Raw genomic sequence first — 27,778 nt, 5'->3', positions numbered from 1 at the left:
TATTTATGTCTCTGTCGAATGACTCTCAGTGGCTTATAACTTCACTAAAATATTTAAAAGGTAAAACATTGATCATTGAAAATTAACAAAAAAACCTGGGTAAAATAGAAACAAATACATAAATGGAGTGAAAGTCCTATCTTTTCAGTCTACTAACTACTTCCAGTGAGGAACATGTAAATATATAGATGCTTTTATGAGAATTCTACATTTACGTAAGTAATTGCCAAAAGTTTTCAGTCAAAATTCCTCTATAAAATTTTACTGAGATTAATGCTGGTTTTATAGAACGGAACACAGCATGTGTGAAAACACTGATGAAAAATTATCAAGCAATGCCAATTCAACTCAACGCAAGTGAAAATTGCATCTGGGAAATAAAGGGAGAAAGGGATACAAACCAAACCATTCGACTTATTTTTTCTTACGTCGAGTAAGTATTCTTTGTATGAATTCTGCCAGAAAAATTAGATAAGCAACCAGTATCTGCACTAGTTCGCAAACTGGAAATAACAAGATGCAAAGGAAGGAAGATCCTTGGAAATGGCAAGTTAACCAGAGAGTGAGATTAAGAGAAGATAGGGGAGTGGGACTTTGTTAGGCATTGTTTAGTCAGTAAAGAAATCAGATTTGGAGATCTATAGAAGAGAGATGTGTAGATTTACCTCAAAAGCTGGAAAGACAAGAAATAAAATTTTGTGTTTTAAAATGTTTTATTGGTGAAATATAATAACCAGAAGATATGATGTACAACTATTAACAGTGCTAATAAAACAAGACAGGAATATATAAAATGATTAAATGAATGACATTTGAAGAAAGTAAAAATATATCCATACAGTGTTAATACAGAACTAATTCAGCCTTATCAAATTATTAAATCTAGCCATATAGACCAAAGAAACAAAAAAAGCTGTGAAGTACACAAGCCATAGATGCACACAAATGTTCCAAGGACAACAGAGAAAAACCAAAGCAACTTAGCTTGGGTAGCATTAGGGGAAAAAAAGAAAGAAAAAATGATGGAACACTTAGATTAACTTTATTGTCGCGTTGAATATCCACTAATCGGCATACCTTAAAATGAAATTTAGTTGCATATAGCTCTCAAAGGGCCAACACCTCCAATATATACTACACCTTTTGGACTCAGTGCATCAAATATTTAGAAAATGCCTAACTTGACTGCTGCTCCTCTCCCTCTCCCTCTCTCTCTCTCTCTCTCACACACACACACAAAGAGAGAGAGAGAGAGAAATACCCCTCCCCCAGCTAGACTAATCTTGAGGTAACCCACAGTCATAGTTTTGCCATCTCTGACGCAGACACAAGCAACAAACCAGGTTGGCACAAAGATCATGAGTAAGCAAAGACGAAGGGAGAATTCATGTGATCATTTTTTGTAAACTTCTGGCAAGGAAAGTACGTGGGAAATCCTGATTCACTTAAAAACCATGTTACTAACTTAATAACTTCAGTGATTCACTTAACTGTGGCAACAACAGTCGTAAAATGGGGCAAAACTCACTTAACAACTATCTCGCTTAGAAGTTTGGGTGCAATTATAGTCGTAAGTTGAGAACTACCTATATAGGCATCATTTGTGCAGGGTGTCTTTCTTTTTTCAGTGACAGAGTGACAGAGAATTATGACACAATTATATAAAGCCAGGATTTGGAGACCCTGTGTAATGTTTGCAGGAGGGAGATACAGTACTGCTATAATGGAAGCTTAGTGCAAATATTTTGTTTGGTTTCAATCATCAGAAGATTGCATAATCATTTTGTTTTATCATGGGATTTCATTAATACCAACACATAGAAAAACCAATCTTCTTTTTCTCTTAGATTTAGCCCACTGTCCTCATGTGACGAAGAACATATTGAAATATATGACGGTCCCTCAACAAATTCATCTGTCTTAGGAAGAATATGCCATACTCAAGACTCCGCATTTCACTCATCATCTTCGGCTTTAACGTTTCGCATATCAACAGGCCCCACAAATTTTACACGAAAGATCCATGCATTTTACTACTATATTTCACCAGATACACGTAAGTATCCACAGAAGATGGGTAGGAGATCTCCATCCAGAATCGCCTGGGAGTTATAGAATAGAAACTGATCGATGACACTTTTGTAGAATTATTTGAACCTATAAAAATTGCACTTAGCTTTTCATAGCTATGATGAATTCTTAATTGAAAAGTGAGTTAAAAATGAAGTAAAAATACTTGAGTACAGAGAATTTTAAGAAGTCTGTACATACTCAATATACTCTGTATATACTCAATACCAGAGAGATTTCCACCTTACAGGTAGTCCTTCATTTATGACAATTGGGCTTGAAACAGGGGTGGAATTCCACCGGTATAACAACCGGTTTGGTGATCGTGCATGCGCACTCCGCATTTTAAAAAGGCAAGCCCATACTTACCTTCAACTGAAGCTTCTGTGAAGAAAACAGCTGAGGTGCGGCAAACCACTTTGCCGCGCCAGTCTGCTGGGCTCTAGACAAAGGCATAAAGCACAGGAAAGAGCAGGGGCAGGTGGACGGGTCCACTTCCTCATTGCGGTAAACCAGTTTGGAGCGAGCTGAACATAGGAACAAGGGGTTCACCCAATCCAGTAGAATCCCACCCCTAGCTTGAAATCTTGGTCATTGAGCTAAGCTGTCACTGAGATGCCACATGACTGCTTCATATACAACAGCTCAAGTTGTTATATCGAATATAACAGTCCCAGGCCTTCTCCCCACCCCACCAGGGACAGCGATTGTGAGAATGCTGATGTTTGCTAGCATTTTCATACCGGCAGAATTTGAGGTTCATTCCTCCAGCATATTGAAGAAGTTCCCCTCTGGAGGGGAAATCTGTCAGCTCACTTGGAGAACAGACCTCAAATCCAGCAAAAGTGCTAGCAAATGCTTCTGTCTAGCAAATGCCAGAGTGAGAGTGGCACAGTGGTTAAAATACAATATTTCAGGCTGACTTTACTTTCTGCCAGTTCGCGTCTGACTGATTCAAAGTTGACTTAGCCTTCCATCCAGCAGTATATAAGTTTAACTGCTATTGCTATTTTTCCCTCCCCTATGGAGCCTTTCCAATCCTTCCAGAGCGAAGTAGAAAGTATTATGGAATACCAGTGTTTTGAAAGGCCTGAAATCCAGGTATTCACTAGTATTTTTACCAGATCTAAGATCTGTTCCTCCAGCATGTGGAACAGTGGTGTCAGTTCAGACTGGCTCGCCTGTACTGGTAATTCTGACCATGGGCTGGGCCTGCCCACCCACCCCGGTGCTATCTTATCCTATATATCTGGCTCGTTCTTCCCACCCACACAGCCCAGCTCTTTCTGCGCCTTACCCGCTCTACTCACCACAGCTGCTGCGCGCAGGAAATCCCTGTGTTTTTGCAACCATGCGCACTCACATTTTTTGGTTCTGCACTAGGCGAACCAGTTGTTACAATATGTGCAGCCCATTCTGATGTGGAGGGATACCATTCGGGAGGAACGGACCTCAAATCCAATGTTGCCTCCACTTGCAACCTTCCCCAATAGCTTCCTTATATACTTCCTGAAAAGCCAGCAGAGAAGCTTGCAAATGATTACATGATTGCTGGGCACTTGGCAACTAATTGTAAATGTGGACAGATTGCCAAGTGTCCAAAATGTGATCATGTGAATGTGGGAAGTGGTGTGGTATTTTGCATCAGCTGCAAGTGTTTTACAGCCTGTTGTGACTGTGACTCTGAATTTTAACATGAGTTCTTGTAACCGAACACCAAACAATCTGGGCTCAATCTGTTTATGGCCAATCCCCCTATGATCAGCACAGAAATTTAGCGGAAACTCTATTAATTCCACATTGCGTGTATAATCTTTTTAAAAAATCTAAACTTGAACCCTAAGGATTACTGTAAAGGTAATACAGGCAATTGCATAATTTCTAAACAGCTTGAATCCTCCCACTGGCAAAGGGTGGGAACAGGAAGGATGGCAAACTATGTTGTATTTTCTGCGTACTGATGTAGTTTTTTTTTTTTTAATCTTTCTAAAGCCAAATGTGGAGGTTACTTTACTGGCCCAGAAGGAACATTCAACAGCCCAAATTACCCCAAGAAACACCTACCCTTTACATATTGTGTCTGGCATATAGAAACAGAACCATATACCCAAATAAATTTAATTTTCAAGGATATACTGTAAGTAAATTTTGGTTTACATGTGTGTTTCAAATTCTGGCCAGAGTATGAAATGTTAAAATTTATAAATAAAGAAATAAGCTCAAATAAGTTTTCAGATTAACCTTGCATTTAAAAATAGGCAGAATCATATGATGGCATCTCAATAAAAATCATTCAATAAAGGAAAAGTGGGATTTTAGCAAAATAATTACCATATGCTTATTCTTAAACTAATATTTGACCGTCACCTTTTTCCAAACTCTTTATTTCCTATTTTCATTCATTCTTGGGTCCCTCATTTTATAATAATCACTATAATACATTGATTCATGAATTATATATATTTTGGAAATATTTGCCTAAATCCAACCTAGACCTTACATCCATTTAGCTTCTGCAGCCAGCATCCAAACACTTATGAAAGCTAGTCCCAAAAAGTCAAGAAGGTATTATCTGGCATAGAACTAACATGGAGAATAAGTTAAGACTGCCCAAACTAGGACTGGGGAAAACCTGGAACCAAAGTTATTCTAAGGATAAATGAAGATAAATGAGAAAAGGTGGTATGGAAATAATAGTATAAAAAACTGTTGTTTTTCTCTGTGTCCAGGTTAGAAATGGATGAATACTGCAGATATGATTTTCTCGCCATTTTTGATGGTCCAACGTCCAATTCTCCTTTAATCAAAAAATTGTGTGGTCACTCAACGCCAACATTTAAGTCTTCATCTAATGCTATGACAATTGTGATGTCAACGGACTATGCTAACTCTTACAGGGGCTTTTCAGCTCGTTACACTACTACACCAATATCACAACCGAACAGTAAGTCCAGTGAGGTTGATTTATACTGATTTATATGGATATGGAAAGGGAATACCAAATACAGATCCATTCTTCCAATGATGTTTCGTATATAAATCTGCTTAATGACATCTTTTCTGGTTTTGGAAACATGGCAAGGATTTTGTCCTTATTTCAAGTTATGACTAGTTTAACATAGGCACAAGCACACTCAGATATTTTATCCATCATCAAAGATTCCTACTCCTATTTTTTATTTTGTGCCTTCAAGTCAGTGTTGATTCCTGGCTAGTATCTAAACAAGTCCCTGTAGGACTTTCTTGGCAGGATTTTGATTTACTATTGCTTGTTTCCTTGCGCTTAAAGCAGTGGTCACCAACTGGTGGGCCGGGGACCACTGGTGGTCCACAAGAAAATTTTTGTGGTCCACAGAGAAATGTTATCCCCAAAGCACCCCACCAAACAATCCAGGCTGTGTGGGAACACAAAGCTTGCGTCGCTTGCATTGCGAACAACACAAGGTAGTGAGGGGAGGGGGGAAAAGGTGGAGGGGGGAACTTGCCGCATGCACCCCACATGCCTGGCCTGGCCATCGGGCTGCTTCTTTCTTCTGCTTTTGGCTGCATGCAAAGAAAGCAGCAAAAGTCTTTCTATCTCTCTCCCAAACTCCGCCAGAAATGAGACTTTGGGACCCTGCAAGGCATCCTGTTCCAAGAGGCTATGCCAGCAAAGACTCATTTCTGGGGAGAAAAAGAAAGACTTCTGCTGCTTCCCTTACATGAAGCCAAAAGTCAGTCAGTCGGTCAGTCAATCTCTCTCTCTCTCCAACATTAGCAAGCCACCATCTCCTGATTTCCTTAGCCATCACATCATACTAACTCTCAATACAGCTATGCCTGACTATAATTATATACTCCTGATGACATGTAAGATCATTTATTTGTACAATTTATATAGCTGCCACAGCAATGTCACAGCAATGACTCTGGGCAGTATGCAAAGTTAAAACCAAATATTTAGACAATTTAAATAATAAATATCCAAGGTCACGTACAGCTAATTACAATTTACAATTAAAACACCAGCCAGCAGATGTTTTGTGGGTCTTTTTTAAAGTTCAAGTTAGTTCAAAATACAGCAATTATGAGAAATCCTAAAAAAAAAAACCCATGTTGAAAGTACGGAGCTTTGCTGGATCTCTGCCTGCAGGATTATAACATCATACAGAGAACAATGATGATGTACCTTGAACCTTATTTTTTTTTACTCTCTTTACAGAGCAGCTGTTATAGAAGGTAAAATATACATTTCAGAATCAACACCCAGTATCATATGCTAATATCTTGCTTACACTCAAAGAAATAATTTTAATATTTTTCTTCACCACTTTGGAAGTGCTTCAAGCTCAAAACATTTCCAAAGTGATATTAATAGTCAGTTTTCTATTTGTTTTACTTTACTGTTTTGCCATGGAACCAGGCTTCCCTGGGAATCTCCCATTTATATATAAACCTGTTTAACACTACTTAGCTTTTTCAACAAAGTCTTGATTAGATGCTACTTGTCAAAGATGTTTTGGTTTTGACACAAAAAGAAAAAGAAATGATCCCTTTTTCGCACAAAACAATTTTATAATCTCTATCACTTGGTTTCAAATCCATCGGGAATAGCAGTCACATATTTCTTCCTTTGACAAAAAGTTTATATTATTCATGACTCTATTCTATTTTTTTTCTTTCCTGTTAGCATCCCTCAGTTGTTCTTCAGACAGGATGACAATTACTCTCAGTAATTTTTACTTGGCTTCACTCAACTATAATGCAAGTTTCTTATTTCTAAATAACCAAACCTGCAAGCCTACTTCTTACAACCCAGTGATATTTTCTTTTCCTATCAACAGCTGTGGAACAATTAAAAAGGTAACATTTGTCTTTCTGTGAATTCATTTATTTTTTCCCAAAGCTGTAGTTGCTTTTAGTAGAGTCACTAATCAGGCTTGAAAAAAATCAAGATGACGATGAGTTGGCATCAGTTAGTTTTCCGTACTGGACTTGTTTCTTTCTTGGTTATCAGATTTTTGCAGCCCATCCTTAAGATCTTTTCTATTTTACTCGTTTCCACATATGTTATCCCTAGATTTAAACCCATCAATGGCATGCAATATTAAGTGAGTCCAATATAGTTGCATATCTCTGTACTCTGCTTTTACACAACTCAATATAAAAAAGAATGCTATCAAGCTATAAGTAAGTAAAATAAAAAAATACCCCATGAGTATAGATAGTTGGGAAGCATCAAACAGGATGCAAAATATGCGGAGCATTTACACCACATCCCACGAAAATTAATGGAACTTACAAAGGGGTTACAATCCTGAAACTAGAGATCAAAGCTGTAAATGGACTGCATACACTTTGTAGTTTTATTTACTGGCAACAGCCTGCTTCATTTAATGTCCTATGCTTTTACAGAATTCAAATGCTGATTTTTTTTTTTTCAAGATACCTTCTTGGTTTTCAAATGGCAAAAGTAGTAGTATCAAAGAAACTGATATTAGAGAAAACTACTTTTCCAATGTTCTTCAATGTATTATCATATATGATTTCTTTTCTACTGGTTGTTAAATTTAAACAAAATACTTAACTATAATTTTATAATTAGAGATTATAAAAACTTAGACACGTTTATTTGTAACTCAGAAACATTGTTTCTGTCTCCTGAAACATTGTACCATTTAAAATATCTTCTTTCTTTCCTTTCCTTGGCAGACTGAAGGTCAAAGCATCTCATACAGCAATACTGTAACTGCCTTGCCAGCGGGCGTTATGATCACCCGCCAAAAGAAAGTGGAAATTGTTGTAAAATGTATAATGGAAAACAATTCAACAGTAGAAATTGTGTATGTAACAGAAAGTGAACATTTAGACAACACAACGACTGTAGGTAGATACAATCTCAGCATGTCGTTCTATGAAACAGACTCCTTCTCCAAACCAATACTTGAAAATCCCTACTTTGTTGACTTGAACCAAATGCTCTATGCACAGATCAGCCTACATTCTAGTGATCCAAATCTGGTAGTGTTTGTGGATACTTGCACTGCATCTCCAGATCTTAATTCTAAATCACCAAACTATGATTTAGTTAAAAGTGGGTAAGTATATTCAGTGTTAATTACAACTAGGGTTTACTGCAACTATAAACTGAGCTGTATTACAATAAATAGAACTGATGTAATTTCCCTCATAGAGGAAAAATAGGACAAAAGGTAAAATAGGACAAAGGTTTCATACTGTATTACATACATTGCTTGTTTAAAGATATCTAAATGGCATGTACTGTGTTTTCCTGATAAGACCCATCCCCCAAAGTAAGCCTTGGCCTGGGGGTGGGCCTAATATAAGCAAGCCCTACCTCAAAAATAAGCCTGGGGGATGGGCATGGCCAGAAGAGATGGTGTGTGTGGGGGGCCGACGGTATCCAGCTGCCACTGCAGCCAGCTGACCCCTTGGTGCAGTGCAGTTAAGTCTGAGCCCTGAGACAGAGGCGGGGGGACAGGCGATGCAGATGTACTGTGTGACTGCATGGCTCACGGGAGGCTCACACTGTGGCAGCAGGTGGAGACAGAGGCACAAAAGGTGAGGCAGACAATCTCCATGCCCTGTGTGAGTGCCTGCCTGGCACGGCAACGAGTAAGCCAAGAGTTTGTGGGACGGAGTGGGCAGCACATTGTGATCACCTGCCTCTCCTCCCCCCATGCTTCTGCCTGGCTCTACCGGCACTTTTCGCCTAGAGGGAGACAAAGCTTTCTCTGCTTGCAAATGGGACGTTTCGCAACAGAGCGATTAGCTCTGCTTCAAAGCGTCCCATTTGCAAGCAGACAAAGCTTAGAGCCTCCGCATTTTTTTTTTAAACCAAATTTTATTGAATTTACAATTAAAAACAAATCAACAACACATACACAAACAGAAAAAGCAGAAAAGAACAAAAGAAAAAGAAATGCAAAAGTAAAAGCAAAAGAAGGAAAGCAGAGAAAGTGAACAGTTAAAAACATTCTCATTTTCGACAGTTTGTAAGATCTTTTGTCTTCTTATTTTATATCATATATGCACATCTTATCCATATCTATATTTAGATTGCACTCATGTTTGTCCCATTCTTTTTAACTTTATAATATATAGTCTATCTTTGGTCTAACCATTTATACCAGCAATTCCAATTGTTGTAATATGTTGAAGAATCTTTATTTTTTAAGGCTAGGGTTAGTTTGTCCATTTCTGCACAGTCTGAGATTTTCTGGATGATCATCTGTTCAGTAGGTATGTGAGGTAATTTCCAGCACTGAGCAAACATTAGTCTGGCCACTGTTAAGATATGTATTGTTATATATTTCACTCTTTTAGGTAGCTGTTTGTCAAAAATCCCTAACAGGAAGGACTCTGGTTTATATTCAATCTGTTCTTTTGTTATCTCTTCTAGCCACCTTCTAACTCTTTGCCAGTATTTCTGGGTTTCCTTAAATGACCACCACATATGAAAAAAGGTTCCATCTATACTTTTACATTTCCAACATTTTGGGCTCGTGTTGGGGTGCATCTTTGCTAACCTCGAAGGAGGAAGGTGCCATCTGTAAACATTTTGCAAGCGTTTTCTTTATAAGCTGCGGATTTGGTGATCTTATTGTTTCTGTTCCAAATCTTTTCCCATTCTGTTAATGTGATACTCCGTCCAACATTCCTACTCCAAGCTATCATGTTCCTTTGACTGTCTCTTCTTTTAATGCTACTTCCAGTAGGTAGTTATAAAATTTAGTTATATTTTTTTTATTTGATCCTAGTAAAAATTTTTCTAAGTGCTGAAGTTTGTTATTAATTCCAAAATCTTTATTATCTTGCCTATATCTACTATGGATTTGGAGATATACCCACTGATCAATTTTAAATCCCCACTCTTGTAGTTCTTGTCGTGTTTTCAATTTTCCTTGTGCATCTAATAAATCTTTATATTTGATCATTTTTGTAATGTCTAAATTGTTGGGGTGAACCATTGCCTCCATTGTCGATAGCCAAATCGGTACTTTTAAAGTGTTTTTTCCATACTTTTTTCCAAATGGTTAATAGTGAACCTCTAATTTTCCAAATGGTTAATAGTGAACCTCTAATTAAGTGTCCATGAAAATATGATTGATTGGGTTTCCCCACTTCCAATAAGAAGGCGTGCCAACCTCTCTGCAAGTCGTGGCCTTCTAATAATAGCGTTCTTTTGTTAAGTAAGTTCACCCAATCTTTTAACCATACTAAAGCAGCTGCCATATAGTATAGTTCCCAATTTGGAAGTGCTAATCCCCCTCTACTCTTCAAGTCCTGTAATGCCTTTACGTTAATTCTAGATTTCTTTCCTTGCCAAATGAATTTGAGTATTATCTTATTAAGTTCTTCAAAAAAAAAATATTATGCAATTTAATTGGAATCGTCTGAAATAGGTGTAAGAATTTTGGTAAAATATTCATTTTGATAGAAGCAATCCTGCCCAATAGTGAAAGTTGCAACCTACTCCATGATTCTAAATCTTTGTTTACTAGTTGCAACAATTTGTCAGTTATTCTCTTTGAGTATCTTACATTGTGGTGTTAGCCATATTCCTAAATATTTAACTTTCTTTGTTACCTGTATTCCCATACTCACCTCTAATTCCTTTTTCTGTTCTTCTGTTAAGGTTTGGGTCATTAATTTGTTTTTCTTCTATTGATTTTAAGTCCTGCTACTGCACCGAATTGTTCTAGTTCTTTTATCAATTTATATCCTTTTTCTATTGGTTCCTCCAAAAAGAAGAGCATATCATTGGCAAACGCTTGCAATTTGTATTCTTCTGTTTTAATCTTCGATCCTTTGATTTTGGGATTTTGCCTAATACGTGTTAAGTGTGTTTCTAAAGCGAATATAAAGAGAAGAGGTGAAAGAGGGCAACCCTGTCTAACTCCTTTTTCTATTTTTATTGGACCTGTGTGTTCCCCATTTATTAAGATGTTGGCCTGCTGTGTATTGTAAATTGTGATGATATTTTCAAATTTAGTGCCTAAATTCATATTATAAATTTTTTGAATTAAGAAATGCCAATTTAAGTTGTTGAATGCCTTTTCTGCATCTAAAAACATAAGTGTGGATTGTTTCTCAGGGTAGGCTTCATAAAATTCTAAAACGTCTATTACTGTTCTTAAATTATTCTTTATCTGTCTAGTCGGGAGGAATCCATTTTGGTCTTCATATATGTACGGGTTTAAAACTTGTTTTAGTCTATTGGCTATAATGGAGGAGAATATTTTATAATCGGTGTTTAGGAGTGAAATTGGTCTATAGTTGTTAATATATCTGTGGTCAGATTCCTCCTTCGGGATCAGCGAAATCAATGCTACCCTCCATGAGTCTGGCATCTTAGCTGCCAGTAATACCTCATTAAACACTTCCATCATCAATGGTCCAATTAATTCCGCGATTGTCTTATATAATTCTGCCGGGATCCCATCTGGCCCTGGGGTTTTATTGTTCCCTTGATTCTCTATTGCTGATTTCAATTCGGACCATGTAATATCTTTATTTAATAATTCTATCCATTCATCTCCAATTACTTTGTCTTTTGTTTCCTCTAACTAATTTCTTATTTTATCCTCATTGACTTCTTTTTTATATAACTTTTCAAAATATTTGTGAATGATGTCTTTTTTCTTTTCTATCTTTTTTTTTGAAACAAATTTTATTAATTTTAGAGACAAACAAAACATCATTAAACAATAAAAACATAAAACCTCTTTCCATTGTAAATCTTTACAAGGCAGATAAAACATTATTTTATACCGCATAATTCTAATTTACCCCATTTCCATATGAACACATAAATATCTTTTAACAAATTTCTCATTTCTCTTTATTCTTATTCAATTACATTTCTTTTCTATATTTATCTGTTTTATAGTCATCATATTTATATTTCCCTCTGACTTGTTTACAATTATTCTCATCTAACATTCCTCCAAGGTTTTATTAATTCTCAATCAAACATAAACACACAAAACACAAAAACATAAAACTTCTTTTTAGAAAGTGGCTTAGCCCCAGATTACCTCTCTTTGTACGGACTTCAATTAAATTCATGCTCATCTTATATACCATTACCTATCTTATTTACCATTCTATATCTTCTATATAACTCCTCCCCGCTTTTCAATCTTCTTAATTCTATTTTATTTATTTCATCTTACTTTAAATCATTATACTTGTATCTTTTGTCCATTCTTTTCCAATTAACCATTTATCTCATTCTCTATAATTAAAAAAAAGAAAATTTCTCCTGAAATCACTAATCGGAGTATGATGCCTTTCTATCGTTCCCCTAGATTAACATTTAAAATAACACCTAGATCCCAGTCTGATTCTGCTTAGTACATTCTACCTACTAAATTTTAAGAAAAAGAAAAGAATAAATCTATAAAATAATTAAGTACATAATTAAATATTAAAATCTATCATTAAATCTTAAACGTTTTAATATTTTAATTTATTAAATCTTGTAACATTCCAATTGTCTATTTCAAAAACAGATGCTGCAATAAATCTATATTAACATCAACACAATAGCCCATTAAACTCTATAATTAAACTAAATATTAAACTTTAATATTTTATTAAATCTTAGAATCTATCATTAGCATTTTAATATTTTAATCTTTTATTAGATCTTATAAAATTCTAGTTTTCTATTTCTAATACAAATACTATCATATGTACTTTGCAGAATTTTTTTTTTTTTAAATTATGCATTACCCTTTATCCCTAAAAAAAATTTGCTTTTTCCCATCTTGTTTCATACCTTTGTGGCTTTTCCCCCCCTTTTCCCTTTCTTTCTTATCCCACCTAGCCTTTTTACCCCCTCCTCTCCTAACCTCTGCCTTTTTAGCTTCCCCTCTCTGTTGTATTCCTCTTTTCTTTTGCTTTCTAACATTGTATTGATTTTGCATCTTATTTTTCTCTTTCTTGGGTGTTTTTTTAGGTCTTAAGTCCTTCATTTTCCTTCCTCTCTTTCTCTTTTCTTTCTTGATCAAACTTTTTGATTCATTAAAGATGGCTTCTTCTTCTGCTGCTGCTTCCTCCATCTGTTGTTGAGTTTGCTGGTAAATAGCAAGCGCCATTTCTAAAAAGAGAAAGGCTTCTCCCACAGCGTACTTGCCTTCTTTGTTTTTCCATATTCCTTTCTTAGTTCATCAAGAGGTAAAGCCATTATAAACCTTTTCCTCTTCTTTTTCTTTTTCCTCTTCTTCTTGTTAAACCAACCAAGATATTTCAAACCTTAAAACAGTTCCCCAAAGTCCCAGAGTCATCAAACAGTCCAAACAGAGCACAAAGTTCTTCCCTTTGCAATTTCTCTTCCTGGGGTAATATCAATTAGAAAAAAAACCAATCTGTATTTTAAAGCCTTATTGCAGTTAACTTCTAGTCTCTAAATCTTCAAGGCATCTCCTCCAACAAAATCTTAATATAAGTTTTTTTTTCCAGTCCTCTCCCTTCCCACTTGTAACAAAGAGCTTTAAAATTTTACCTTCTATAAAAAAGCAGGTTTTTCAGTGTCCATTTGTTAACTCCGTAAGGGAGGGAGAGTAAGCTTTCCCTTTCAGCACTTCCATTCACTGCTTTAAAAATCTCCACTGGAAACAATGTATCATCCAAAAGATCATGGTTTTCAGGATATTAAGTGTATCTTAAAAGTCCTGGTTCAGCCAAAAAACTTTCACTTTACAACTTTCTCCTTCTTCCTCCTGCACAGTCTTGTCCAGCTGCCGGCTTCTTTGTTTCGGCCATTACAGACCGCTGCTCCACCGCCTTGAGAAAAGGGGGTTTTGCTGGCTGGGGAGGGGGTCTGCGATACCCCCAAACCCCTATCTGGATCCCCCCTGTCTTCGGCTGCCTCTACGGGGCAGCCTTATCTTCCAGACCCGTCAGGATCGGAGGCACCCAGACGGCTAGCATGGCAGGGATCGCGCAGGATCGCAAATCCCTGCCGTCGCCGAAGCCTGGCAAACCGGAAGTCGTTCATTCTTTTCTATCTCTTGTTGTAAATCGCCCTTCTCGTCTATTAATTGGTATATCAATCTCTTTTCTTTCCTTTTTTTAAGTTTATAAGATAGCCATCTTCCTGGTTTATTTGCATATTCAAAATAAATTTGTTTAGTCATTTTCAAATTTATTTTTCCATTTTTTCTTGTTCCATTAAGTTCAATTTATGTTTGACTGTTATTATCTGATTTTGTACTCTTTGGTTTTTAGGGTTTTTTTGTAATTGGATTTCTAATTCCTTAATTTGTTGTTGTAATTTATTTTGTTGAGCATATTTTCTTTTATTTCTCATGGCATTATAAGAGATTGTTATTCCTCTTATAACTGCCTTCAATGTATCCCAGATATTTTGTTTCGAGGTTACATCATTATCATTTTCCTTTAGGAAATAATTTAATTCCTCTTTAAGCTTATTAATATACTCTTCTTCTCTTATTGTTTAATGTCCATCTTTTCTTTGGTTTTTTCCTGCCTTTCCAAATTATTTGAATTGGGTTGTGATCACCCCATTCATTTGGTAAAATTTCGATTCCTTTTATTTCATTTGCAATTTCCCCATTCATCCACACCATATCTATTCTTGTCCATATTTTATGTGGGTTCGAGTAAAATGTAAATTGTTTTTCTTCTGGGTTTAATCTTCTCCATAAATCCACCAAATTTGTTCTTCCATCATTTTTTACATGTCTTGGGAAACCCTCTTTTTCCTTTTTTGTTCTTGCTCGCATTACTATGGTCCTTTTGGTAATCAGCAATAGAGTTAAAATCGCCTATGATACAGATGTTCCTTTTTTCAAATCACATTATTTTTTGGTGTAAATATTTTTTAAAAAATTTCTGTTCTTCATTTGGAGCATAAATTGCTACCAATAGAAATGAAATAGTATTAATCGAGATTTGTAAAACCAGAGTTCTTCCTTCCGGGTCTGACCAAATTAGATCTGCTTTTAAGTCATCTTTCACATATATTGCAATTCCTTTCTTTTTTTGTTTATCTGCTGGTGCCGTAAATAACTTCCCTAGTTTAGAGCAAATTAAATATCTTTCATCAATTTTCCTTATGTGGGTTTCTTGTAAACATATTATGTCGGTGTTTTGTTTAATTAATTTGGCTATTGTCCTTTACCTTTTAGTTGTCAAATTTAAACCATTTATATTGATGGATAGAAGTTTCTTTTCTTCCTCCATTTAGTTAAATCTGTTTCGCTTTTTGTCTCATGATAATTCAGCTCTCTCCTTGTAGTTGTTATGGGATTGGTTCTTCTCTCTCTTGATGTGGGTAGTCATTCCCTTGGCTTTGCGGGGGGGTCCTTTTTTATTTCTAAGGCAACTTCGGTCTTCCTGCGAATTTCTTCTTGATTCCTCCTTACTATTTTGATCTTCCGTACCTACTAACTGTTCATAAAAGTCTTGTGCCCGTTCCATAGTCTCTATTTTGATTTTTCTTTCTTTCCATGTTACTAACATCCCCTCTGGGATTAACCATTTGAATGGAATTCCTTTCTGATTTAGAAAACTGGCTAGGAATTTGTAATCTCGTCTTATTTCCCTTATTCTTCTTGGAATTTGCTTGAGGATCATAATCTCTTTGCCCTTGTACATTATTGTTCCATCTCTTGACATTCTGAGTATTATATCTCACACACTCCTTCTTGCAAAATGGATGTGAACCTCTCTTGGACATTTATAGCGTCTTGTGTAGTTGGTACTGACCCTATAGACTTCATCAAATTCCTTGAGTATGTCGTCTTTGTCTTTTCCTAATAATTCAGCCAGTATTTCTGCCGTTAGCTGCTCCAGACAAAGCTTAGAGCCTCCGCATTTCTCTGTCCACGTGAAAACTGTGTCTGTCTTGGGAAGCCCTGTAAGCCGTTGCGCCTGCAAAATAAGATATCTCCTGAAAACAAGACCTAATGGGTCTTTTGGTTTGTGTGTGTATGTATGTATATGTATGAAAATAAATTTAAAAGACTCAGTCTTATTTTCGGGGAAACACAGTAAGTACGACTTTTGTTTGTAAACAAAAGTGGTACAGAGTGGCTATAGCCATTCATTCACCTTTACATATATTTAATAATCTGCTCAAAAGACTCCAGGCATTTGATAAAATAGATTAATAACTACAAGCATATAAATTGTAATACATCTCACATGGCTTTATTGTACATATGCAACAGACTAACATGAGTAACCTTCTGGACAGAATATAAGAGGGGTAACTACAGACTGAAAGAATTCATGTACCAAAGGAAACAGATGTAGGATTGAAACTTTTTTTGCCTTAAAAGAACCCATTCTTGAAATTTTACAGTTCTGATAAGCATAATATATCAATGCATATTATTAATCATGATAAAATAATCTGAAAATTCTATTTCAGCTGCACCAAGGATGATACTTTTATGGCCTATCCCATCATTGAGCATTACGGGAGATTCAGCTTCAGGTCCTTCAGATTTCTAAAACATTACCCATCCGTTTATCTTCGCTGTGAAGTTATAATTTGTGACAGCAAGGATTCTAATTCTCGCTGTACCAAAGGTTGCATTTCTCGGCATAAGAGAGATGTTTCCTCCTACAAATGGAAAGGCGATGCTGTGATTGGACCCCTCAGACTGAAAAGAGAAGAAAGTTCCATAGATCGCTCAGGTGAGAATGTTTTCTTGAAATTGATTACATCAGTAGATTTAACAGGGGTTTTTTTTGCGAATTGTTTAAGAGCACTTTCAGTATTATAAATAGCAATCAAAGCATGCTACCACTGAACTACAGACAAGCAGAACTGCCAGTATCTCCATCTCTACCCAATCAATCATAAAATACTGGCTAAAAAAGTTATAGCCAACAATTTTACACATTTTATTGTATTGTTCCATGATTTTGGAATTTGTGAAGACCCTTTAACCTCTTTGTCTTCTGTTTTTTTATATTCAGCCATTTCCAGTGAAGTTTATCCAGAAGAAAGTCTTAATGCACAGCCCCAGACCCTATATATCCTTGCATTTATTGTGTTGGCTACTAACATAGTACTCCTGGTTGGTCTAGCAGCAAAGCGTCTCATTACTCGAGAAACTGGATACAGATACCAGAAATTGAGTAACTAACAAGGATCTTCACCTGACTCGCTTTTCACCTACAGAGATATGAATGGAATGTTCTGTTGTCTTTCCATGATTTTTCCTTAAAGGATAATTTCATTTAAGATCAATGAATTATAGCATTAAACACATCTGGAAGGGAAATAGCCAAATACAAAACACACATACACACAGTTACATCAGATACCAAAAAAAGGAAATTGAAATTGAGGAAACCTATGGTCATAAATATGATTCTGCTCTTCCCCCCATCTTTTTCTTCTGGTGAATTTTTCAAGAAACACAGATGGCTGTGGGAAAGAAAACGGCCAGGAATATTCTCCTTCCATGAACTCCTTCACGTTAAATTTATTTTCAGGCAAACCCTTTAACCTTGTTTATGTATTAATACACAATCATTCAAGGAAAGTACTAAAGAAAAGTATACATAAATAAATCATAGAGAAAAAATAGTTTTTAATGTCAGAAATCATTTGATTCTATTGCTGTACTACAAAAATTCATCATATGTGTATTTACCCATGAATCGTTGTCAAATAGAGATAAATATATACAAAATAAGATCAGAGCAAATACATTTTGAAATATCTAGAAGTTCTACATGGATAACAAGACCAGATACAGAATGTGCCAATGAAATACACTGACTCCCTTCCCTTAATTAATCTGCTTTTTTCTAAGATTGATTTAGAACCCAGAATGAATGGATATAATTTATTTTATGTGAAATTACCCTACACTTAACTATAAAAATATTGTTAAATGTTGATAAAGCTACAAAGCACTTTATTTAGAATGTTTCAAAATAATTTAGTAAGACATTTATCATGCCCCAAACTAATTTTTAAATAGTTACAAATAAATAGGTCATAAGTAGATGTAGAAAATATTCTGAAATGTAAAAAATACTTATTACGCACATTACAGATATATAACAATTAATATTAGCACATAATACTTGCAAAATTACATAAAAAGTACAAAGTTTGAGATGTAAATGTTTACAAGCTTATAAGCAGAAAGTTTGTAAAATACAGACCCATTCTTATAAAACATATTAAGGTCTTTGATTTTTATAAGGATTTCCTACCTCTTCCCATCTGTGTTTCCTTCTTTCAAAGGATCACATTCTTGAGAAACAATATTGAAATTATTAACCAAATCCATGATTAAAGCAAGTTTATTATCAACATGTTCTTGAAGTTTTTGCATACGTAGGTCAATATAATCCATTAATCTCTTCTCTGTCACGTCGATCTTTTTGGACATGAACTTTTCCAAATACAGACAAATATGCTTCTGTTCTAAACTGCAAAAAAATGCAAACAACCAAAAACTGATCCATGCCATCCAAAAGTATAAATTATGTACCCAAAGTAGCATGAATTTTACAAATACTCTAGTAGAATATCTGACAATGAACAATTAAAATCTGAAAATCTTTCAAAGCTAACATTACTTAATAGTACACATACTAATAATTTAGAAATCTTTAATGTGTGTTTTTAAATATTAAGCAGTATCATCTACCAAATGAGAAGATGATTTATTAAATTAAGTCAATCAAATACCTCTGGTAAGGCAGCAAGTAAAATATGGTTATAGCCCCTTAATGAATACAGAGGCATACAATTCTTCAGCATTTGAGTACAGATAAAGTAACCATTACATTACATTGGAATTGGAAGAAGACACTGTTTCAATATGAATTTTGTGAATTATTGTACCCAATGCTATAGTGTGCTTCTACAAGTTTGTTGGATTCTTATTACTGATGTATTATTTCGTGTTCTTATCACTGTGAGTTACTCAAAATCATTTGATAAGTGGGCACCCATATCAACTGAATAAGTAAATAAATATCTTTCTTTTCCGTGATTTCATGCCAGCATCTTAAAACAGTAAATATTCAGAAAATATCTGCATAGTGAACTATCTTTCAAACTCAACTGATTAATCTTTTGTATAGTTCCTACCATCAGAGTGCAAATATTTATGGAAAGTGAACCATTCAGAAGTTAGTAATTTGAGTGCCCTCAAAACCCAGGTAAATTCAAACTCAGGTTTTGTTAACAGTTACCTAGTTCAACTGCCTGGGTAAAGTCTACGTTTTTTCAAAGAGGCATTTTGAGCCCAATTTTAAAAATGGATATTTTTTTTCAATACAAACTCACCCAACAGTTTGAATTCCATCTTTCTGAGAAGCAAACTTGTTTTCACAACATTTATCCTTTTCATCTGTGGGCAGACGATCTACTTGACCACAGGCTGTTTGAAGAAGTGGAAGCAGCAATGAGGAATTAGGTATATTTGAATTTTCATTTCTTTGTTCTTGAAAAAACGATGCTAGCAATCCTTTACAGTCACTTTCAGAATGTACAGTACAAGGCTGAAGTCCAGGGAGCTCAAATAAATTACCTGTAATCTGTCTGGTTATCTTGGAGTGTGCATTCAAATCCTCTGCAACTGTTTTAGCTACCAAATTAGCTTTTAAAAGAGAAGGTCCATTGGACAAGTGGTCTAACTGTTCAAAGTCAGAGGTCTTTTTCAATCCATCAATGGGATGATTTTTTCCATACACAAATCCATTTCCTCCTAAGATGGTTTGTAACTTGCCTCCAAAAGAAATCCCATTCTAATGGAAATAAAATACATGGTCTCATTAATTAGATATATAATCCAAAAAAACAATTGTACAATTTCTAATCTCAATAGTATTTCTTTGTATATTGCAGATTCATATTGAACTGATGAATAATGCCCTTATTGGAAAACCATTTGCTCAATGTGTTGTTTTTCTAATAATTTTCTATATTTAACCCATTGGCTCCTGCTAACCCTGGCTATGTTGGAGAGAAACTCACTGAGCAAGGGGCAAGAACCAAGCAGGAATTAGTCTGGAACTGTTATGTGGGCATAACAGGGCAAGGTCCAATCCCCCCTGAATGTTCTTGAACCTAGTTTGGCCCAGATGCAAACTGCCACTGACCTGTGAAATAGGCACGAGCAAGAAAGTAACTAATGGAATTCTTCATTGAGTTGTATAGATCTGATTGTCCATGCCTAACAGGTTGTTTGATAATATTGTACTGAACTTGGCTTTATTTTACTATAATTTTTGATAGGACATAAATAATTTGGAGCTTTCAAGAATAAAGTATAAATAGCTCTTTTCATTGTTATCTTAAATTCACACTCTGCTAAATATGGAATGAGCAGGACAAATGAAAAGGAGAGTAACAGTGGTAGAGCAGAATATAATTGCATTTTCACAGTTATTTTCTTAATTACTGGATTGATCCAGACCTTAGAAGCATGATAATTAATGAATTACATAGCTTCCAATCAAATGACACCCACATTCACAGTTGAATAGTATGACTACCTGAAACACCAGTGCAATTGTCTTGGCAATAATATAGGAATTGTTTGCCATCCCCTAGTTCATTTTTTCCTTCTAGACTATCCTACAATTCTGGACTCTGGTAGCCTCCCAAGTACTATGCAAAACTGAGCTTATCTATGTTTGGAGTCTAATTGGAAGATTCACGTGTTACTTTAACTTCAACTTATATATCCCCTACCTTTCCAGACCAATTATGCAACTTTGTGTTACATGTCTAATTATCTATCTTCACTATGCAAAAAGACCACATAATTAATCTGTAAAGGAACACTATATATAAACAGAAATTCTACTACACAATTAAATTTTGTATGAGACATTAGGAAGGCAAAACCTGCCTTTATTTCTGTTACTTAAGAGCACACAAATAATATACAAGTGAAGAATACAAATATCCCATATTATACAGTCTCTTCTATATCTTGCACATAAAAAGGACGTTTTATGAACCGTGTTTTGCAAATGGTAACTTACCTTCTGTTGAAAACGAACCATATCTAGGAGTTGTTGTGCCCCAGGTGATAATTTGGATCCCATTGATTCCATTATAGTTTGTACTTTATCTAGGTCTATTCCTGATCCTAATGTAACATTTGGCACAGTTTTTGCACAGGCTGACTGGACTTGTACTATGATTTTATTGATGAGTACTCTTTGTTTTCCACTGATGGATAATAGCTAGTGAAAAGAGAATTCTGGTGAATTGAGGAAACAATTCAATTAATTTAAGATACCTCTTTAAAAATAACCTCCAATTTTCTCCTCTTAACTCTCATGGTAAGCCTTATGCAGGTGCTAATAATAGGTCTGATATAACTAAACATAAGAATAGGCTAATAATACTAGGTTGAAGCAAAACAGTAGTTGTATTAAAATTTGTTATTAGATACCATTAAATCCACAATTTCAAGGATTAGTTTCTTGATTCTGCACTCATGTGACTTCAAGCTTACATCTTATGGAACTTTTGAAAGCAAAATGTCCATTATGTCAGTAAACATGAGTTTCTAATCTTTTATTTTCTGAAAAATCGAGAACCTCTTTTCTATTTTCCTCTGATCAGTTTTATATTAGTTAGGCATACTGAGTCAGGCCAGGGATGGAGGTTAAAGAATGAAGAAAAGTTCTGGGATAGATATGCTTATTGCACATTTGAAACTGGGAAGGAATAGTTTTTCAGAACAAACCCTTGGTGCTTCTAAAAGTTATCAATCTGTCTCCCTATCATAGTTTACTTGTGCTATATTGCTTTTTTTCCATTTCTAAATATCCTCTTTACAAACAGAGAGAAAGAGATAATTAAAAACTACTTATAATCAAAATGTCTGAAAGAAAAATATCACAGATTAAAGGAAATGGTCTTCTTTTTACAACTTCTGAAATGTAAGAGGGAACACAATAATTTTATTTATCATCATTAGGGTAGTACAAGGCAGTCAACAGAGGCTCTTTATAAAGCACATCTCTTCTCAAATCAGCTCTATCACTGGAAGGCCTGTACAACTACTTCAAATATTGTCTCAAGAAGTTTGCAGGTGTGCATGTCCAGCTGCTTTATTTGCAGTTTCAGAAGTATTGCCTGTGTATACCGATACACATACAGTACGTACATTCAGCTGGAGAAAGTTTTCAGAGAACCTGCAAGACAGTTGTTTCAATGCTTTCAGGAGGAGTGCTTCGCACACTATCATGCTTTGCAAAGGCCCTCTTTAAAATAATCTGCAAAACTCCTGAAACTATCTTTAAAAAAATGAGCCAAAATTTAAGAGGGTTTTTTTTTTGTAATAACCTACCTTAATCTTACAAGAAACCGTGGGACATTCCATTTTAAGATATTTTTTGTATAATGAAACCTGGTCACCTTTGCTAGAAAAAAGCAAAATAAAGGAATTGTAATTTTTTTATAAATATTGCATCAGTGAAATAGTTTTTCATAAAGAACAATACAACAAATACTGATGTTTTTCAAGATGCTACTTACATTTTTCTAACATCCAAATAAACAAGACAGCACTAGTACATTTTCAAATATTAGAAATTTTCAATAGCTCTTACATTTTCTTAGTAATCTGCATAATATAAGCAGTTACTTATATATAGCAAAAAAAACTAAAAACCCCACTCACAATCCATAAATTCTATGTACATGGCAAGCACTTCAGTGTTAACACTGAAGGTACCTCTATCAAATGAGTACCTCTATCAAATGTGGTACTCACTGAATTCCACTGAAGGTTCCCCCCCCCCCAAAAAAAAATCACAAGGTCAGGAAAATAGATATTAAGAGCTATAGTGAGATGAATAAGAAAATTGCAATGCTTAATGCTCAGCAGGAGCTCTAACAATGAACTTTATAGTTTATTTTAGCTATTTTGGAGAAAAATATCAAAAATAAATTTAAAAAGTTAGTCATCCATATATGATTAAAAGTCTGCTCCAGGATTATTTTTAAATAAACCTCTTGGAAGCAACCTAGCTATAAGAGTTCTCTCTCCTTATATAATTTGAGCATGTTTAAATAATCTTTTTTTTTCTTTCATGTAATGAAATATTATTAAGATCTCTATTAGTATGTCAAATTATTAATATTGTATCTATTATATTCCTGCTATCCCAGCATGATTCTTTAGGAGAAAGACCTTTCAAAAATTTTCTAACCAATCATCAAAATGTTGCTTTTAGTTTGACTACATTAGCAAAATGCAATCTACATACCAGTAAGAATGCAGAATGAAAAAAAACAATCAAGCCACATTACTGACATATAAATAATAAAATATTTGATATATAATTTCTGGAAGTCTTACCTGCGAGACTAAATATAATGTTACTATATTATTGACTGAATCAATGTGAAAAAAGACAAACAACTGACCTGCCATGTTTGACAGTACACACTCGCTCTCCCCTTCCAGTTCCATAGTATTCATCTCCTAAGTAGACTTCCATGTTCCTTGCTTCACTTATAATACTTAGACTGACAATTTCTTCAGATCCACATGGATCACAGTGCAAGGACAGTAAACAGGGAACTACACCGTCATCATTTATTTGTTCTTCAAGAACAACATTCTGACTAAATAAGAGAGAAAGGTTATTTTAAGTAATTTAAGTAAATGAGTAATTTAATTACTCATTTAAATAATCAGTACATCCGGGAAACAAATGTTTCAAATATACATGACAAAAATCCAAATATTTATCCCATGGCTAAAATCTGACACAGGTCTTCAAACGGCTCTCTCTTCAAAGTGTTATTGTAGATACATGAAGAAGTGGTTTTTCCTACCCTTTGAAAAGAGAGGCTAAATTTAGATTCAGAAAACTGAAGCATGGACTACTGAAAAGAAGAAAATGAATCTTGAGAGCAAAAACTGTATGGCGTCCATACATAAAAGAACTGAAAACTGCTATTATCCAAGGATTCCAAACATTTTTTCTACAGTCCTCAATCTCTAGGGACAGCATCAGCTTTTCTTTATTTCTGTTTCATTGAAAACATTGACTTTCTACATTTTCTACCCTGTCAATTACCTCTCCTGCTCATCTCCTCTTTTGTTTTCTCTTTCTTTCTCTTCCTGCGTAGCCATCCTTTCTCATCCTATTTCCATCTCATGTTTTCCACTTGTTTTACTTGGTAAAATAAAGGAAGATATTTATGTATCTGAATGTGTATAAGTGAATGAGGCAGTAGTCTGTGGTGAAGGAAAATGGTTAGAGGATGTGTATGTGTGACGAAGGAATCAATTTTTTAGAATATGGATTCTGGCAAATGAGTATATGTATAAAAGAATAATCATCAAGACTACTTTTAACTGAGCTGGCAACCCTAGGTTAACAAATCAGGGAAGCTAAAACAAGTTACATAGATTTGAGTGTACGTCTAAACATTTTTGTGTTGGGCTGATACAAAAGATAAAGACTAAAATCAACTTATTGACAGCCAGGGATTGCACTGGGTGATAGTGGAGAAAATCACTGTGGATACCTTATATGTATCATAAGTGGGGGGGTGGATTTTTGCTTTGCTAAAATAAGTGTGGATTATTATTTATCTTGTGTATGTTTAAATCTGTCTAGCTTATTTTAGGATCTGCACTGGAGCTTTTACACAACCAAGAATGAATGACTAATGAAATAAGTATGAACCGAACACAAAAAGGAGTTATCAATATTAAACAAGTATGTTGAGACTGTTTGATTACAAAGGCCTTCCTTAACAAACAGTAACTGGGGCTGGCAACTCCATGCTAAGCAACATAGTCATAAAAAGCAATGTCACATGACTGTACTGATTTACAATGGCAGTTATTGTTGCAAATCCTCCATATTGTTCGGTGTGACATCACGATTGTCATTTGCGACCTCCTGCCAGATTCCCCATTGACATTGTTAGTCAGAAGCCAGGAGTGAAGGTTCAAATTGTAATGCAACAGAGGATGCTGCAACCATTTTAACCGTCAGCTGCCAAAAGCCCAAACTGCAATCATACAACCGTAGGAATGCTGCAACAATGAGGGCCAGTGACAGTCACCTTATTCAATGTCATAATATCTGAACGTGTGGTCATTAAATGAAAACTACTTGTTTAGAGAATGAATGAGAACCAAACATGAAACAAATCAATAAAGGAAGATAAAACAGGTCCAGAAGAAAAGTAAGCCCTCAAAAGTTGTGACTGGATGCAGGTGGGGAGAACTCAGAAAGAGGGAGGTAGAGAAGTTTAAAAAACCAAAAGCCGATGAAAGGAATGGGTGCAATAAATGGATAGATGGATTGCACAGAATTGTTTGGAGTGAAACATTAAATGTAAACTAGATTTGATTCAATTTATTTTCTTTCTATCTTTTGCCTTTCATTTATTTTGCTATTTCTTACTATTTTCTCCTTACCCTTCACACAATAAGGCTTAATTCAAAATGGATTAATTCACTTTTGGACATTTGATTCACTCATGGCACTAAATCTGAGCAAATGGGAAGGGGGGAGGGGGGCAAGAAAAACATACAGTTAATTGTCAGCAGTTCTGCTCCAAGATGTTGGGGAGGGAGCCGCAGAAAACCCCATCAATTGTTTCTCCTCCTCCAGTTCCCACTTGCTAACCGCAGATTTGGTGCCATTAATAAACCCAGTCCTTCTATTACAATGGTTTTAAGTTTTATTTTTTATTTTTTTGAAGCCTGACTAGCCAGCAAATCCCAACAGATTGGATTCACACATCCAGGTAAACCATATGCCGCGATGTACAGAATGCATGCCACAGCCCATGCCCGAATTAAACAAATGACGGGCTCCTCACTGCACACCAGAAAAACTAGACACAAGAACAGTTTTTTCCTCAAACACCACCACTCTGCTAAACAAATAATTCCCTCAACAGTCAAACTATTTACTAAGTCTGCATTATCCTCATATTAACCTTCTCATCGCTCCTTATCACCCATCCCTTCCCACTTGTGACTGCACGACTGTAACTTTTGTTGCTTGTATCCTTACGATTTATATTGACTGTTTCCTAGTATGATTTGATTGCTCATTGTACCCTATGACTATTATTAAGTGTTGTACTTTATGATTCTTGACTCTTGAACGTATCTTTTCGTTTTATGTACACTGAGAGCATTTGCATCAGGACAAATTCCTTGTGTGTCCAATCACATTTGGCCAATAAATAATTCTATTCTATTCTATTCTGAACTCAGCCTGGATAGAACTACTCAACCACCCTGCTGAGGAAGCCTTGGCATCACCAGGCCACTCCTCGGCCGTTAGCTACACTTCAGCGGTCCCCTTTTCCCTCCCCGCCTCAAAAGGCCCTTCTCACCCGTTCGGGGCGGGTTCCGAAAGCTCCTCCGTATCGAATTCACCCGTCGGGACGACGCAGAGAACACTCGCCAGATCGCTCGGACACACCCAGGAACAGGCGACCGAGACGCGGGAGCCGCCGGCAGAGTCGTCCCAGCCAGACTGGGGCTTCTCCGTCAGGCTGCTCCTGTTACTCGCCATGGCCAAGTAAGAGACCCAAGGGCCTTTGTAACACAGCATCCCCGGCCGGGGTGAAACCCTGGCGGAGTAATTTTAAGGCGGAACTGAATATCCAAGGGACGCGTTGCTCACCGGACGTAGGTTTATTGGAACTTCCGCCTTCTCACAAATTTAACCATAGACAAGGAGACCCCTGTCGTCGGTATAGGTAGGAAGTGAGTTGTTCAAGCACGTGATAGCGCCGCGGCTCCTTTGTCAGTAGAGCGACCTGCCTGTTTTTGGTGCTGTGGCTCTCCGGAGCGTTGTGCTTCCTGCAACTGTCTGTCGAGATAATAGAAGACCGGCATTTGCTGATTGCTGTAACGTAGCCACAGTGTCTTTGCATCCAGTCCCTCTTCGGCAATAGAAGCCAAGAAGGAAACTCGTGGTTATTTTAAGGTTCTGGGTGCAGAGCAAATAATGTAACATGTTTTTAAAGAAATGTTTTCCTGATGTTTCCTGTATTCGAGAGTAAAATTAAACTGCCCGGCATGACTAAAAATGAAAAAATGCCCATACTCCTCTCAGGCAATCCAAGATTGCAGCATCCCTTGCCTGCAGGTAGTGATTATAAAGCTGGGTCTTCCTTGTAATCAAAAGCTTGCAACGCGCGGTCTGTCCTGCTCCATGTTTGCTTGCTTGTGTGTGCGTGTGTGTGTGTGAGGGAAGGACAGAGAGAGATGGAATATAAGGAAATGGATTCACGTTAGGCACAAAGCCATGATTTGCTTAAAAAGAATTGTCAGGGTTTGCCCAGTTTAGGCAATCATGGATTATAGACTGTTTTATGGCTTGGGTTGATGGGAAAACTTAACAGAAATTTATTTGCATAACCCTTGAAAATGAATGGCTATGGAGATTCTCAGTCATCCAGGTCATGGTTGTTCCAAAGAAAGTCCAGTTGCCTCTTGAAAAAACACCATTGGGACCTTGGAAATTGAATGAAATCTGTACTATATGTATAGTGCAGATATGCAACACTGTTTGCAATGGCTTTCAAAGAGGCTGGAGTAGAGGCCATTCAGGCTTTAAAAACCCTCACAACATTTTGATCACTGAAACTGCAGTGCTATAGAACAAACACACGGAAAGTAGAAATACTTTGATTGAAAGTCATGCTTAGGCCAATGAAGTTTTATAAAATAGTTTTTCA

General features: G+C 35.9%; 2 protein-coding genes across 3 annotated transcripts; one reads left to right on the top strand and one right to left on the bottom strand.

Annotated features, from left to right (window-relative positions):
- The first annotated feature begins 335 nt into the window (after window positions 1-335).
- CUZD1 (CUB and zona pellucida like domains 1) lies at window positions 336-17,201 on the top strand. Its single transcript, XM_087932477.1, has 8 exons — window positions 336-433; window positions 1,848-2,108; window positions 4,037-4,207; window positions 4,800-5,023; window positions 6,740-6,912; window positions 7,762-8,147; window positions 16,478-16,746; window positions 17,032-17,201. Exons 1-8 carry the CDS (start codon window positions 336-338, stop codon window positions 17,199-17,201), a joined length of 1,752 nt encoding a protein of 583 aa, XP_087788603.1.
- C4H10orf88 (chromosome 4 C10orf88 homolog) lies at window positions 13,040-27,270 on the bottom strand. 2 transcript variants are annotated; one of them, XM_087932576.1, is made up of 7 exons: window positions 26,426-26,763; window positions 23,477-23,677; window positions 22,395-22,467; window positions 21,076-21,279; window positions 19,614-19,830; window positions 19,370-19,463; window positions 13,040-18,504 (listed from the first exon to the last, which is right to left on the bottom strand). In XM_087932576.1, the coding sequence occupies exons 1-7, from the start codon at window positions 26,644-26,646 to the stop codon at window positions 18,282-18,284; spliced, it is 1,233 nt and encodes a 410-aa protein (XP_087788702.1). In that variant the 5' UTR covers window positions 26,647-26,763; the 3' UTR covers window positions 13,040-18,281. The 2 variants fall into 2 exon arrangements, with proteins under 2 accessions (XP_087788702.1, XP_026560703.1); XM_026704918.2 differs by having other exon boundaries at window positions 19,370-19,830; window positions 26,426-27,270.
- Window positions 27,271-27,778: the final 508 nt, after the last annotated feature.

The sequence above is a fragment of the Pseudonaja textilis genome, chromosome 4, assembly GCF_049901715.1.
Source record: "Pseudonaja textilis isolate UNSWEBS1 chromosome 4, rPseTex1.2, whole genome shotgun sequence".
NCBI lineage: Eukaryota > Metazoa > Chordata > Lepidosauria > Squamata > Elapidae > Pseudonaja > Pseudonaja textilis.
The sequence above is the reverse complement of the archived record's forward strand: the minus strand, read 5'-3'. Positions and strand labels throughout refer to the sequence as shown.